General features: G+C 40.0%; 1 protein-coding gene across 1 annotated transcript in view; it reads left to right on the forward strand.

The window, feature by feature from the left end:
* The first annotated feature begins 564 nt into the window (after window positions 1–564).
* The window catches only part of LOC124136325, a 104723-nt gene continuing 89096 nt past the window's right edge, over window positions 565–16191 (forward strand). The window contains exon 1 of the mRNA XM_046502225.2: window positions 565–725. Coding sequence (XP_046358181.2) covers window positions 710–725 — 16 coding nt within the window. The 5' untranslated portion in view covers window positions 565–709. The remainder of the gene's footprint in view (window positions 726–16191) is intronic.

Below are 16191 nucleotides of genomic sequence, written 5' to 3' on the forward strand. Positions count from 1 at the left end.
TTAAAAGGAAAATCAACTCTGATATTTTCATTGTCAAATAACAATTTGTAACCGCCTATTCAAATTTTTAAATTCTCTGTTAAGAGTTATATAAATTAGTATTTGTAAATTCAACCAGTACCTCTATAACACTTTAAGAAGTCACATCAGACCACAATATGTCACCTTCATTAATAAACTAATACTAAAAAGTGAAAAGGAACATTTTAATCAATATATTCCTCTCACTTGTTTCTGTCACCTAGCAACAGTTCCATCATATCCGTAGTTAAGGATATTCAAGCCATAGTAGCACAATGCTATATCAGATTTCAACATGGCTGGGAGTATGTGAACAGTTCCCGGGTGGAACATCCAAGGGTCCTGTGGATTTAGTTAGCTGCTCTCTCTCTCCCACGTAGCTATGGCTTTATGTGAAGGATGTATACCGAGCAGTGCTATAAATCTTATATTGGGGAGCTCCGGCGTTTGCATGACGGCATTAGCAACGTTAAGCCTATTGATCTTGGTGTGATCAGATCCGGTCCTTAGCGGGCCGTTATGTTTACAGTCGGTGGCCTACCCAAAGAACGGGGTAGAGGCATGCCTAAGTTACCCGCCGTTCATAACCATGCTTGATGAATGACAGCCAGCAGTTAGTGACTCCCCCCATTTTGTTGACTTGCATGGGCTTTGAGTCCAACATTGGAAATAAAATACCGCTGCAAGAATGGATGAAAAGATAGGTAAGATATCAGACTTATTAATCTTTATTCCATACAACAGAACTTTCATGATTGAATAGGTGTGTTACGGAGGTATGTATGTTTCTGACACAGTGTGAGTGGCCTGCACCCACTTATAACAGACCTAATCCATCAATGACTGGTGGTGTGTATTAACATAAGACTTAAATGGACATGCTGGAAGACTGTAAGGACTGTCACATACAAGTGGCTATGCATGTGTTGCATCTATAGGAAGGGACATTGTTATCCCCATGGATGGATGTGTTAGTGTTCTACAGGGCCATCCATGCATGGCAGAACACTTAATCAGATGACAAGTTCTTCGCTTAACATGGTTTTTTACATGATTTTCTGTTAGCATATGTCATGACAAACTTAAACTTTAAAGTGGTCTTTTTGGATTTTACTTATGATGATGTGATAGGAAAATATGAGAGCTTTTATGATTATGGCATTGCCTTGGTGTTAAAGTGTTGTGATTTGTTGAGCAGTGTCGTTATTTCAATCGTATATGTCATCACAATGGCCCTCAACCCGATATACGTCTGTGCGCATTAATGATCGTGTTTCTGCAAGTGTCCGTCTTTTTCTAGATTAACTGTTTCATGACCTCAACAAAGGTTTGTGTTTGTCTGTAACAGCTAGAGCAGATCACTGATTTGTGATATTGTCATACCCAGGGAAATATATTAGCTCTCCCTAGCTTGCGCATAGACATTTGCTGTCTGTAAAGTTATAGATAGCCTTAGGACAGGTCTTATACCATTGTGCCTGTTTGTTCTCATTGCTGGGGATTGTGTTGAAAATGGTCAGTTGTTTTCCCAGCTTTGTTGCTTTAATTAAAGCCAAGCCTGCTGTAGAGTGCAGTGGTTTGTGTTGCACCTAGCTCATCACACTACCACTGAGTTCGCTATACACTGTGGGGGCAAATCCTGGTAATCTCACATCATAATGTTAGTACAAACTTGCTGAAAGAAACATATATTGTACCACAACCGACATTAAGGATGGCAGCTTGAATAAAATTGAAGGATGAGGGTTAAGGATTAGTCTTCACAAAATATCACTATGCCATAGAATTTAAATATAGTTGCCATAGTTACCTGCCCTTGACATGTTCCAGAAAAGACCTGATTGAAGGTGCAGACCATCAGTTGTGTCAAGCTGAGATGACACTCCTAATGCTTGTGAAGTGTTACATGGAGAAGAGAAATAGAGGTGTCACTGTTATGACTAAAAAGTATCATGATGTATCGATATATCGATTAACAATAAATCTCCAACAAAATGTCGGGGGTACATAGTTAAACCAAGGTTCTGTCCGTCCGTCTGTCCGAAAACTTTGTCCGCACGATTTCTCTTAAACTATTCAGTGGATTCATCTCAAACTTAGTACATATAATCTGTGTCATATGGAGGGGTGCAGTCAAAAGAAAAAAAATGTTTTTTTTAATTTTCCATTTTTTTATGAATTTTTCAAACCCTAACCCTATCCTAGCTATTTAATTTGTAACCACTGACACACTATTATTATTAGTGAGCCACACTCACGCTCACCTTTGCACTTGTTTCAATGTGTGTATGAAGACAAAATTACCTAGCTAGAACTGTCATTAATAAATTCAATGCTAAATATGATCTTGGTGGAACCATTTCATGCTTAATATTGGACTTTCTGACATTTGATTGTCCATATGAATCACGATAATCTTAATAAATAATACAAATTCTGTGACAATAAATTATTAATTTAGAAAAATATTTCATGAATTTGTATTCACACACCATAAATATTACAAGAAGAGAAGAAAGATGTTTGTTTCTTGTGTAATACAGACACCAGTTCATGTTGTTTAACAGTTCCATTCAATGTAGGAATTGCCATGACCACTATATTCAATGTAGGAATTGCCATGACCACTACATTCAATGTAGGAATTGCCATGACCACTACATTCAATGTAGGAATTGCCATGACCACTACATTCAATGTAGGAATTGCCAAGACCACTACATTCAATGTAGGAATTGCCATGACCACTACATTCAATGTAGGAATTGCCATGACCACTTCTCAAATGACTTTTAATGATGTGAAAGCTCAGTGCCTTGTGTGACTGCTGCCCTGCCTGGAGGTACAACAGATGGAGATACCATCAGGCTCAAGTGTGATTGCTTGCCGAGCATGGAAACACAGCTTTTAATTGCATTCAGCAAACACATAAACTCCCATGTTAATCTTGTGATTGTATGATTGGCAAATTGTGTTGAAAATATAAACACTTAATTTTTCTCATGCTGATCCACGGATAGCCTTAATTCATTAAAGATATCTCAATTCCCAGTTAAATACAGGCCCAGAGAATGGCACATGTAAGTTATGTGAATGATTTTCAATCATGATTGGTCAGTCAGAGGTTTCAAATTATAATAACCACCGCTAATTGAAACAGCTGTTATTAACATTTGTAACCTTATGTAGCAAGTTTGGTTCCAGTTATGTCAACAGGTTACCTAGCTCGACATTAAAAACACAGTAGCTTATTTCATAATTTCCATCATCAACCCCTACTTTTTAAAAATTTTGCTTTACAGATTTATGTATTTTGATTCCTGATTGGTGGGTAGGGAAAAATGAACATCAGAAGGAAATGCAAACATGAGTTACTTCTAGTGTAACCATAGAGTTCTAGATATTTTCACCATTAAACAATATATCACGTGGCTAACCACGGGTCCGGGTAGTCGTGTGGGTACCCAGGTCCTACTCAGGACCCACCCGACCCAAGTACCTGAGTTACCTGCCCCAGCCCTACTAGATAAGTGCCTGCACATGATTGCGTTAGTCAGTGCTGAATTAGGACAGCATGTGAATCATATTAATACCAATGCCATGAGAGATTTGGCCTGATGGGAATACTTATAGGCCAAGTGACCATTGCCCATGACAGCAGATATATAGTGTGAAAGGGCCTATGTGGCTCAGAAGTGAAGGGTCGTGTCCGTGACCTTGACCTCATGGCAGTCTGAAGCACTGTGACATGGGTTCAGCTTGTTGCCAATGGTTGAACATTTGTCCATCATGCCTCTTTCATCATTAATCAAAAAAATTCCTGAGTGTAAGTGCAGAATTGTTTTGACCAATGGTGCTGTGCCTGAAGGTAGTTTAATGGATTTCACAATCAATTATTCATCTTCCTGGAATGATCGTGTGTTCACACACCTCCACATTTCAGTGCAACTCAGTGCCATTGTCTGACTGGAAACCGGTTTTAGTTCACCTGGAACATGATAATCTGATAATATCATTATTTATCAACCTTTTGCCTTAAATCCTTTTTGGTGGACAATATTCAGTGCTAAATAGTTAATCTTACCAGTCAGGAAAAATTCTGTTTGCAGTTGATTCATCTTAAAAATTTAAAGGATTATTGAAACTGTGTTCTTTCTGCTTCCTCTCCATATTATATTTTCGCAGCTGTCTGTCTAGAAATGGTTATTGTGTAGTTGCAGTGTTACCTATGTCATGAGAACATATGTACCCCAGGTACGTTCCTGTGTACAGAAATGTACCCTAGCCAAAATCAGAGCACAGAAGGGTGCCCTAGGACAAGTTCATTCCGCAGTGCGCTTCATCTGTTCCTTAACTCTGAACATGGAAGATTTTCTTCAGTTTCTGGATTGGAACTCTCATACTGTTGTATGAAATGCATTCCAGCCTGCTAGATAAAAAATACACATACACACAGTGACGTATGCACCTATGCTTGCTGTAAAAGGCGACTATGCTTGTCGTAAGAGGCGACTAACGGGATCGGGTGGTCAGGCTCGCTGACTTGGTTGATGCATATCATTGATCCCAATTGCGTGGATCGATGCTGATGTTGTCAATCACTGGATTGTCTGGTCCAGACTGGAATATTTCTGAGTGCGGCGTTAAACAACAAACAAACAAACATAATCAAGCGAACCGGAACTGCAACATGACCGTTTGGGGTTTAGGGTTGAGGAATATGGACTCGTCTGCCGTATGGGGTACCGGGTACTGTTCTGTATTCTGATTTTGGCAAGGGTACTTCTCTGTATACTGAAACGTACGTGAGGTACATATCTGTCCTACTCATGACAACATGACCCTTCAGCATCAACATGTCGCTTGCTTACGACACGTGCGACTGTGAGTTTTGGTACAAGGGGAGGTTTGCAGTTCTCTGAAGAGATAGCTTGACCTCTTTGGCATATAATCTGAAATTATTACTGACCAGGCTTTTGAGTGAGTGAATGCTGTTTCATACTGTAATATATATAATACAATATAGTTTTATCAGAAGGATAAATATTCCAGTCCTGACCAGCCACCCAGTGGTTGATAGCCAAAGCAAAGGCAGACACACAATCAGCAAGGTCACACATTGTGAGGGACCAACCATTTGATATTCTTGCCCGGGTTGCCTAGTATCTAGTATCAAGATTAGATATTTTTTCAGATTTAGCTACAAAACCAGCTATTTTATATCTAAAACTATGAACCTGAATTGTTTTTAAGAAAAACACCTTGCAACAATGTAATGTTTGTGGCAGGCAATTTCTTTGTTTTTCAACAGTCTGAAGCATTATTATTTTGTTTAATAATCTTTGGGGATAATATTTGTGAGCTGATATTATCCCAGGTCCCCCCCCCCCCCTTTCACACACTCACACACACAGAGAATAACAAATGGTCGGTCCCAAGACAACCAATTACCATTGATTCACCTCCTGCCACAAGCATGTACTGGTTCAGATCTGCTCAGCTCATGAGTATTACCTACATTTTTTGTGTTATTTTATGGGGATATTATGTTCCTCTTTTTCCTGTATCGTTAGTCAGTGTTGAAGGTGTGTATGCGTTAAATTTCTTTATCCTATACGTAACCTTAACACTGGTTCAAAGTTTTTGTGGTATGTTAGTAAGAATGTGATAATTGTTTGTGTGGTTGTGATCTCTGAGTCAATAAACGTGAGCGCTGCACTGATATACCAGTGATTGATATTTAGGCCCCATATCCAGGTCCGACACAAGTGTCACGGGGCCTCAGTGTTTGGTTTCTCTCCAGACTTGGGGATTGAGTACTCCTTGACCTGAAAGACATTAATAACCCAAGGTGAAACTGGGAAACAGATAAGTCCACTTGGCCACAAGCAGTTTCAGTTGGAAGTTGTAGCTGCGCATGATATGGCATGACTCCTGTTGACTGGGACAAACAACTTGTTCTGTCCTTATGTCGAGGGAGGGATGTCATAATAGAGGTTTTTTGCCCAAAGGCTTAAGAAATGAGGAAACTTTGAGAAATTGTTATGATATTCTATCTTTATGAGGGCGGTCTGTAAATGATCGAGTCTGGACCAGAGAATCCAATGATTGACAGCATGCGCATCAATTGATGCAATTTGGATGCGATGACATGCATCAACCAAGTCAGAGAGCTTGACCACCCACACTTGTTAGTCACTTCTTTAGACAAACATGGGTGTTGAAGACCAACCCGGATCCTTACGGGGGGTGAAAGTTATCAGATATATTTGTTTAAATTTGCCTCTTTAATGCATTTTTGCTGTTTACATGTCTCAGTTCATGGCTGCCTCATATACTGCAATGGTTGGTTGGTTGGGAACAGGGTGGTCAGGCTTGCTGACTTAGTTGATGCATGTCATGATCCTAATTGCGTGGATCCATGCTCATGATGTCAATCAATGGATTGTCTGGTCAAGACTCAATTATTTACAGACCGCCGTCATATAGCTTGAATATTTCTGAGTGCGGCGTTAAACAACAAACAAACCAAACATGTCAGTGTGTATTTCTGTGTTACTATGTTGAGCCTATCCTTTCACTGCGAGTCATTGGAGGATAAAAATTAACCACGATTATTTATTAATTGACCAGGACCACACTTGGGTAGTTTGACAATGCCATCGGGAACTGTTTTGAAGGCCACAAGTGATTTAGTGAAGCTGTGTGGAGGCTGTGTTAATTTTGTATATCAACTATGTTCCCAGTGTATGTCCTGTCTGTCACAAGGCCCACAGCCCTGATGAAGGGGAACACTCTCAGCATTGAGCCCGGGGTGAGGTCAGGTGGGGTATCATGCAATACAAAAAACATTTCTCATTTTAAAGTCTATCTAGACATTTTAAAAGTACAAAAAAACTGCAATAAAATGGCCCCTCCAAATCTCTTTTCGACACACTGAAAGGATAAGAGTTTAGTGCCTCGGTCGTCAATATGCACCTATTGCTCAATGCAATGTTTGACAGAAGTCTGTTCTCAGTAGGTGATTGATATATGGGTAATCAATACCACTGATCCCGTCGTCAATAGCCTCGGTGAGTAGAGCTTGATGACATAACAACCCTGGCGTATGAACCTGCACAGTGTTTGCGGAGTAAATCTCGCATGGTTCTCAATGTTTCCCAGAGGTAATGATCCTAGTAGCTCAGCTGCGCACAAGATTGTCAGGGACACAACCCAAGAGACTAACCATGAAGATCTAGGGTAGAATAGGTCTTCAGCAACACATGCTTGCCGTAAAATGCGACCATTCTTGTCGCAAGAGGCGACTAGAATACTGTCACTTTTGTTTTACAATTAACGGATCCTGATAAAATCAGTATTTCCCCATGCTGGTTCCCAGGCAGACTAATCCCTTCATGCTTGTGTAACATCTGACCATTTTGTTTTTGTTTGTTTGTTGTTTAATGCCGCACTCAGCAATATTCCAGCCATATGACGGCGGTCTGTAAATAATTGTGTCTGGACCAGACAATCCAGTGATTGACATCATGAGCATCGATCCGCTCAATGTGGATCGATGACATGCATCAACCAAGTCAGCGAGCCTGACCACCCGATCCAGTTAGTCACCTTTTACGACAAGCATAGTCGCCTTTTACAGCAAGCATGGGTTGCTGAAGACCTATTCTAACCCAGAATCTTCACAGGTCTAACATCTGACCAGTGAGGATTAGGTGGCTACAGTTGTCACTTGGCTGATTGTGTGTCGTCGTGCCCCCAAGGCGTGGATTGTTGCTCCTGCCATCAACCACCATTTTGGCCCAGACTATATACAGGCCGCTATGGTATGTTACTGACTGACGCATAAAACAACATACTCACTCACTTATGGGTCCAGACTTTATTATATACAGACCGCCATCATACAGCTGGAATATTGCAGAGTGTGGCGTCAAACAACAAACAAACAAACAAACAAACATTCACTTATGAAATCATTTGCAGCGTTAGAAATTGGCACTAACCCTGTATTCCTTGCCAAACTGCCCAATACTTAGGTACCATAAGGACTAGTAAACATTAGCCATTATTAAGGGTTTTGTTATATGTTATAATAAGGGCTAGTGGACAAAAACTGTTAGTTTCTAACGCTGTCATTTGTATTCCTCATGGTTCCTAAAAAATGTGGTTTGTCTTAACCTTGTGTTGTGTAATCAAACAGGTTATTGTGATACGATTTGGTCGATTATTACCAGCCATCACACCAATTATTGTTAAATCTCACTTTCCTATCTTCATGTACCAATTAAGCATGTGCTTGTCCCCAAGGTTGGTGTATTAATATCATTTATTGTTTTCTGATAGAATACACAGCTTCATTGTTTGTATAGCACTGAGCATTGCTCATTAGCCTGAGGCTATGGATTTGTTAACACAACATTGCTGGTGTCATTCACACATGTGCAGCCCCAAGGGGACATGTCATCACACAACTGGCAGATTGTGCAAGCAGGACGGGAAGAAGTGATCATGTCTGAAACGTCTCTCGCCTATTATGAGGCTAGATCGATTGTGGTCGTTAAGGACCACCGCTTTGCCTCTAGAGATTGAATCATTAAATCGGAACACAACAATAGAGCCTAGAGAGTAGGGATCATGCATCAATAGGTTTCAATCGTCACAGTTGTGATTTGTTTAGTTGGGTCCTTGGGACATTCATAGGATATATTTTGTTTTTACCAGTTTGAAATTAGAAGAAAATCAGATTTTTTTTCTATGGAATTTCATTAATTTCTTTTTATATAAAACTTGTATTTCTAAAAATTAGCTCATGCCTGGAATATGCCTGCAGGTTTTGGTTGATGATAATTAAAAAATAACAACTTTTTTCCAAAGGGACAATGAATTCGTACTAAAAGTATTCCAGCAATATCACGGTGACCTGTTCATAATGGTGTCTGGGCAACAATAAACCAGCATGTGATATGATCCACAATGTCGGCCATGACGGTCACACATTGCGTAAACCGCAGGTCCTCATTAAGCTGTCTGATCCTCATCAAGCATGGAGCACTAGCAGGGACGTGTAGAATACTCATGCCACTTGGGGCAGCCTCATTGTGATGGTGTGCCATTACTACAGACAACTGCATGTCTTATTGTTTCGGTACACCATTGTGGTTTATAAGACCCAACACTTAGACCAAGACAGCTGTCTGATTCATGGAATATATTTGTGTATCAAGTAACATGTTTGTTTGTGAGTGTTCAATGCTAGCTGTGTGCTGTAGCATTGTGTAGGGCTGGTGATACATTCCACACAACTAGTCAGGTTATAGGTGGTCTGGCGTTCCTCTGATCTGACCTCCACCCGTTAAAAGTTCTCAAATATCACGTCAATTCGCAGTTCTTTATTTACTTAGCAAACAGTGACTTGTATGTCCATTTGGTATATGCCACATGAAAGGTACTTCAGTTAGAAATGAAATGTGAAAAGTAACATGTAGTAATGAGTATTGATTGAAACCTGCATTTTCATTCATCCTCCAGCGGTACAGCATCTATGTTAGACCATGATTTTGCTGATGAACTCTTCACAGCAAAGGATAACATTTATTAAGAAGCATTTCTTTTACAAACCCACCCTGCTGACAATTTCAAATACTGAGCTGACTTTATAAACGTTGCTAAGAAATGACCAAGGGAATGAAAATTCATCCAGTGCCCTCTGGTCCAATATCTCTAGATTAGACATAAAATTTGTTGTTGCCAAAACATATCGTTCCTTAAATCATAATTTTGTCAAAAGTAATATACTGTGACCTGGAAATTCATCAGACGTTTCGGCATGCAAAATTAAATTTACTTTCAGTCTTGTGCTCATGTTTTACAATGATAAATGGCAATTAACAATATGTTTTGAATGGTGACTTCGCCAAATTAACAGAGTGCCGATTTGATGGTAAAACCTTATCCAGACTCTTTTGTGAGATCAGTAAATAAAATAGGCTGGTCCATGTGACTTTTGTATGAGGGAATTGCTTAGTCCCATTATACTGCGTCGTCATATCTACCGCGTCATCATGTCCACTGCGTCATCATGTCAACTGCGTCGCCATGTCTGCCACGTCGTCATGTCTACCGCGTCGTCAAGTCTACCACGTCGTCAAGTCTACTTTTTGGGGGTTAAGACCCAGTTCAGGGTTACACAAAGTATGTGATCTAGACTACAGGTTGTGGAAGCCTCAGTGGCTGAGTGGGTTAGATCACTGACTTTGTGAGCTGGATATTTAGGTGCTTCACACTGGCAGTGTGGGTTCGAATCCAGGATGGGACTCAACCCCCCAAAAGTACTAGCATCTCTACCTTACTGAGAAAGTGTTATCCCAAATATAGCATTTTTTACATAGAACACTTTCTAAAATGGCATTGTGTATTTATAAATTAATATTGAAATATACACATGTACTTTGGGCTGGATGCCTTGAATACTGTTCTAAATCAGCCAAGATGAAGTCGTGAGACCTCACCTTCAACTGCTGGAATCTAGTCTCAAGTTGCTTGTACTTTCGCTTCTTCAGGGGTCTCTTGCCTCCAGCCTCTTATTAGAGCAGTTATGTCTCGTTCTTCTTCTGCTGATCTTCTGCTGATCTTCTGCTGATCTCAGGAAGTTAACAAACTGGAAGATTCTTATTATATATTTACAATATCGAAACAAACTCCATAATCTCTATTTGCTCGTAAGACAATAACTGCATGTCCAGTTGAATTAGATTCATACCAGGAAGCTTTGGGGCGAAAACAGTAATCCTCTGGCAGGAGCAGCATCTTGAAGTAAACAGAACACAGAGTTTGCTTCTTGTCGGGAAGGAAGAAGTCCACGAGAGGAAAGTCTGACCACAAATGTGTATATGGAATACAGTCGGTAGAACAGCAGGGGTGTTACGTAGCAAGTTCCATCACCATAAATTACACTAGTGTTGCAGAAACGACAAAGGTTGTCTGTTGCGAATCCTTGTATTTTGTTGTTGCCGCCGTCATCTATTAGCAAAACATCATCACCACCTTCTGTCTTGTGGAGCTGGTCTGGTAGTTCTAAGTCCTGTCTAGTTTTAAGTAATTGTGGAAACACATTCTTTCTGGATCGGTAGACCGTGAACTTCTTGGAGTGGAATGTTGGCATGGCCGAGACCATGACTGCTTTCTCTTCGGTCCACACTCCATCTCGCAACTTGTTGACCTCTTCTCTTTAGTAACTCATAATTAGTAATCATAGTACATGATTAATTATGTTATCGCATGTATCAACACAATTAATTAAACACAATTTTCTAATATAAATACCTTTATTTCTTCCCTTTCACAATAATGATTGTGTGCACTGCGAACCTTGGTGATGATGTCACTGGTTGTGGACAGTCTTGCAGGACACGTTTTCTTCCTACTTTCCCATGACTACCAGGCTTGTATCTTGTTAGATTTGAACATGTATCCATGAAAACATGGGATAAGTCTTATTTGCCATGTTGCAAGTAGAGAGTAACATTTCTTACTTACATTTATGCCCCTTACCCCTCTTTGTTTTCATGTCAGAACGTGAACACTTCCCTATGCTTATTAAATGAAAACTTCAGTCATTATCAGAACCTTTTTCACGCTGTGAAATGCCCCCTGCCCCCAAAACACCAAGCTAGTGAGTACCAGCATCCAAGGCTTGCCACAGGTCGGCCTTGTGACTGTAGATCTCTTGATCCTACCCAGGTCGGCCCCATGGCACGCTCCCATAACCCTTTGGAACAAGATTAATCTTTAGAAATGATGATCAATTGAGTGATCTCAAAAAAGTGCTAACTAGGTGTGAAGTACATTTCTCACATGTAGCACTGCTAGTGGAATCCAAGTAGCTGGTGTACTTTGTATTCTCTACAACTGAACAAAGTTTGTCTATGTTGACTAGATGATATGATTATGAAAATGCTGTTTTGTCTGCAACAATATTTGTTTATCATTTATAAGGCCATGTCAGTTATTGTTTGAGTTGAATCAATGGGCGATCAAAGAGCTTTCAGAGTAGCCATTGTGATGCATTCACTGGAACACACGGGGTAATCAATTTCATGTAATTGACATCCATAACATTGATGTTTTTGTCACTAAACAGTCGTCTGTGGCGTGTAGTTTTCAGTATCTGTTGACAGAACAAATATACAGCACAATTGGAGACAATGACCAACATATATATATATAGCACAATGGGAGACAATGACCAACATATATATATATAGCACAATGGGAGACAATGACCAACATATATATATATAGCACAATGGGAGACAATGACCAACATATATATATATAGCACAATGGGAGACAATGACCAACATATATATATATATATAGCACAATGGGAGACAATGACCAACACATATATATATATAGCACAATGGGAGACAATGACCAACACGGTTTCTAGACTAACCAGCCTACAGTAACATCTCAGTTTGTTTGGCAACTTAGACTTCAATTATTTTAAAATATTTATGCATTTTTTTGGTCTGGTGGTCTTTGCTCAAAATGTTTTGTTTGAGTACATGGCACATTTTATGGATGACAAATTCTTTATTCTTTGTAATGATTTTTCAGGGCTACTTCTCGCCTCTTCTTGTGTGTAAAGTCCTCGTGTTCTTCCAATTACTTCTAACTGCCTATCAAAGACTTGTTCATAATGTTCAACCATCTTGTTATGGTCTCCATGAAGCCTCTCATAGTTGGACTTTAACCACTAGTCTGATGCCTGAGTCTAGTAAAATTCTCTTTGGTCTAGTAAGATCAGCTCATAAAATACCATTATTTGCTAACACTAAAATGTACTAAAACTGATGCTAAATGGCAAGTTTGAACTTGTAGACTCAAACGCTTTTGGCATGGACTGTTTATAACATGTATCCCAATATATAAAGTCTAAAGCTTTGATGATGCTATATAGAAAAAATGGTTGGGGTACTAAAAGGGAATATAAAGACTAAACTTGTTATCACTACCATAGTAACACAAAAGCACTTTCTATTTGTTGTATTTTCACAAACAAACAAGGTGTCATTTCTTTGAATCCTGAGTCACAAATGATATTTGCATACCTTTAGACTTTCATCAAACCCTCAGTCATTAAGTTATCTTCAGATTGTTTGAATTCTTGCATGCTATCATTTAATGCCTCAAGTCCTATACATGGTTTTAGTGGTCCTTGTGGGTTATCTACACGGCCATAGTTGACCAGTGCTGACCAATGACTTGATCCAGATCCATGGGTATATCACCCGGGTTGATAACGGTCAATGCAGGAGTGATAACGCCAGATAGCAGCATAAAGCAGTGTTCACTGTGGTAGCCAGGGCTTCATGGCCTGTTGTGACTGAGTCATGTGTGGTGATTAGTGAGGGCTGATATGTACAGTATACACTATGTAGGTCAGGCTAGCACCGCAACAGTGGGCCAGTCTTACGTATGTTCTCCTAGGGATATGCTAATACTTTTGAAAGTTTGAGGGAAAATTTATATCTTACAGTCAATGTGTAAAATGTGATTCATGTATGCAATTTACAAAATGCCTAAAAAATATGGCTATTTATTTGACAGATTGACTGAAAATATTAAGATGTCAATTAATTATACTAGGATTAGAAGTAACAAATATAGATTCTTACCTTAAATATTTGCTTTATAACTGTTGCACCAAACACTAATTAGTAGTGAAAATGTAAATGTTTTCATCAATTGTGCCATGATTGACACTGTCAACTGAAAATCGTCAGTGTGCCAGGTATTTGACCATCCTGTCTATGAAAAAGAAGGTGCACGCACGACAGACAAGAGCACATGCAAGTATCATGATGCGTTTCATATCTTGTGCAAGGTATCATGATGCGTATCAGATCTCAGGTTGTGTATTGTCCCTGCTCTACAACCAAGTCTCCATGCCTGATCACCCAATGCATTTGGTCACCGCTTACGACCAGCATAGGTTTCTGTGGACCTATTCTAACCTGAAATCCCAATGGGATTACCGAGTTCAAGTGTCATCAAAGTTTGTGAAGCTCTGCTTGATTGAACAGAGTAGATTACAGTAACAATTTGATACCCATGTTGGTAAAGCCTTTGCCTTGGAGTGTGCACGGCACTGAAGAACAATTGTCTCTGCCATGTTGTAACCTTGAACAAGGTTGTGGCCTTACACTGTCCATCTTACTTCAGAATGGGTCCCCGGCATTGCCTGGGTGTTTAGACAATAATGATTGGGCTACTAAAGGATACAGAATGCATTATCTGAGTGAATACAGGTCAATGACCACCATGAGCAGGATAAAAAGCGGTTATGAGTAAGAAAATATTTCCCTTCATTTCATTGAGATTTTCTGAAACCCCACATTTATTTGGTGAATTATACTGTGCATACCAGATGTTCATTTAGGTATTGACTTTCACTTTGTGTAAGTTCATTTGATTGTGAAACTGTATGAATGTCAGAGCTTTGTGACGTATGTCGTGTAAACTTAACATAAAAAAATTATATTCTCAACTTTGTCTAGTAGTTGTTCAGTTCAGTTCTATAAAAGTACATTTATCAAATGCTTCATATAATACGCAAGGTCAAAAGTTCACCCTGTTAAAGGGTATGTGATTTCCAAGTGTGGCCTTCATGCACTGGATATTAATTTGACCTTACCATTCAATTTTACCTGTGCCATTGGCACTCTTATACAAGGAATTTGTAACTATGTGTGAATGTGATAAGGTTAATAATTTTAAGTGATAATATATATTCATATAAAGCAAAAAAAAGACAAAGAGATTCAAAGTAGCTTAATGAAATTTAATCAAGAAGCTGTCCCGGCTTCATATCTGTCACTTATGACGTGACCTGTCTGGCTGTCTACAGCTTGGTTCTCTGAAGTAGTGTAGGATCCAGTACATGGTCTGGCTGTCTACAGCTTGGTTTACTGAAGTAGTGAAGGATCCAGTATAATATGGTCTGGCTGTCTACAGCTTGGTTCACTGAAGTAGTGTAGGATCCAGTACATGATCTGGGTGTCTATAGCCTGGTTCACTGATGTGGTGAAGGATCCAGTACATGGTCTGGCTGTCTACAGCTTCGTTCACTGAAGTAGTGTAGGATCCAGTACATGATCTGGGTGTCTACAGCTTGGTTCACTGATGTGGTGAAGGATCCAGTACATGGTCTGGCTGTCTACAGCTTCGTTCATTGAAGTAGTGTAGGATCCAGTACATGATCTGGGTGTCTACAGCTTGGTTCACTGATGTGGTGAAGGATCCAGTACATGGTCTGGCTGTCTACAGCTTGGTTCACTGATGTGGTGAAGGAGCCAGTACATGATCTGGGTGTCTACAGCTTGGTTCACTGATGTGGTGAAGGAGCCAGTACATGGTCTGGGTGTCTACAGCTTCGTTCACTGATGTGGTGAAGGATCAAGTACATGGTCTGGCTGTCTACAGCTTGGTTCACTGAAGTAGTGTAGGATCCAGTACATGGTCTGGGTGTCTACAGCTTGGTTCACTGAAGTAGTGTAGGATCCAGTATAATATGGTCTGGCTGTCTACAGCTTGGTTCGCTGAAGTAGTGTAGGATCCAGTACATGATCTGGCTGTCTACAGCTTGGTTCACTGAAGTAGTGTAGGATCCAGCACATGGTCTGGGTGTCTACAGCTTGGTTCACTGAAGTAGTGTAGGATCCAGTACATGGTCTGGATGTAACAGCTTGGTTCGTTGAAGTAGTGTAGGATCCAGTACATGATCTGGATGTAACAGCTTGGTTCGTTGAAGTAGTGTAGGATCCAGTACATGGTCTGGATGTAACAGCTTGGTTCGTTGAAGTAGTGTAGGATCCAGTACATGATCTGGGTGTCTACAGCTTGGTTCACTGATGTGGTGAAGGAGCCAGTACATGGTCTGGGTGTCTACAGCTTGGTTCACTGAAGTAGTGTAGGATCCAGTACATGGTCTGGGTGTCTACAGCTTGGTTCACTGAAGTAGTGTAGGATCCAGTACATGGTCTGGATGTAACAGCTTGGTTCGTTGAAGTAGTGTAGGATCCAGTACATGATCTGGATGTAACAGCTTGGTTCACTGAAGTAGTGTAGGATCCAGTACATGGTCTGGATGTAACAGCTTGG

The sequence above is a fragment of the Haliotis rufescens genome, unplaced genomic scaffold (assembly GCF_023055435.1).
Source record: "Haliotis rufescens isolate VD_foot unplaced genomic scaffold, xgHalRufe1.0.p SCAF_22, whole genome shotgun sequence".
Taxonomy (NCBI): Eukaryota; Metazoa; Mollusca; class Gastropoda; order Lepetellida; family Haliotidae; genus Haliotis; species Haliotis rufescens.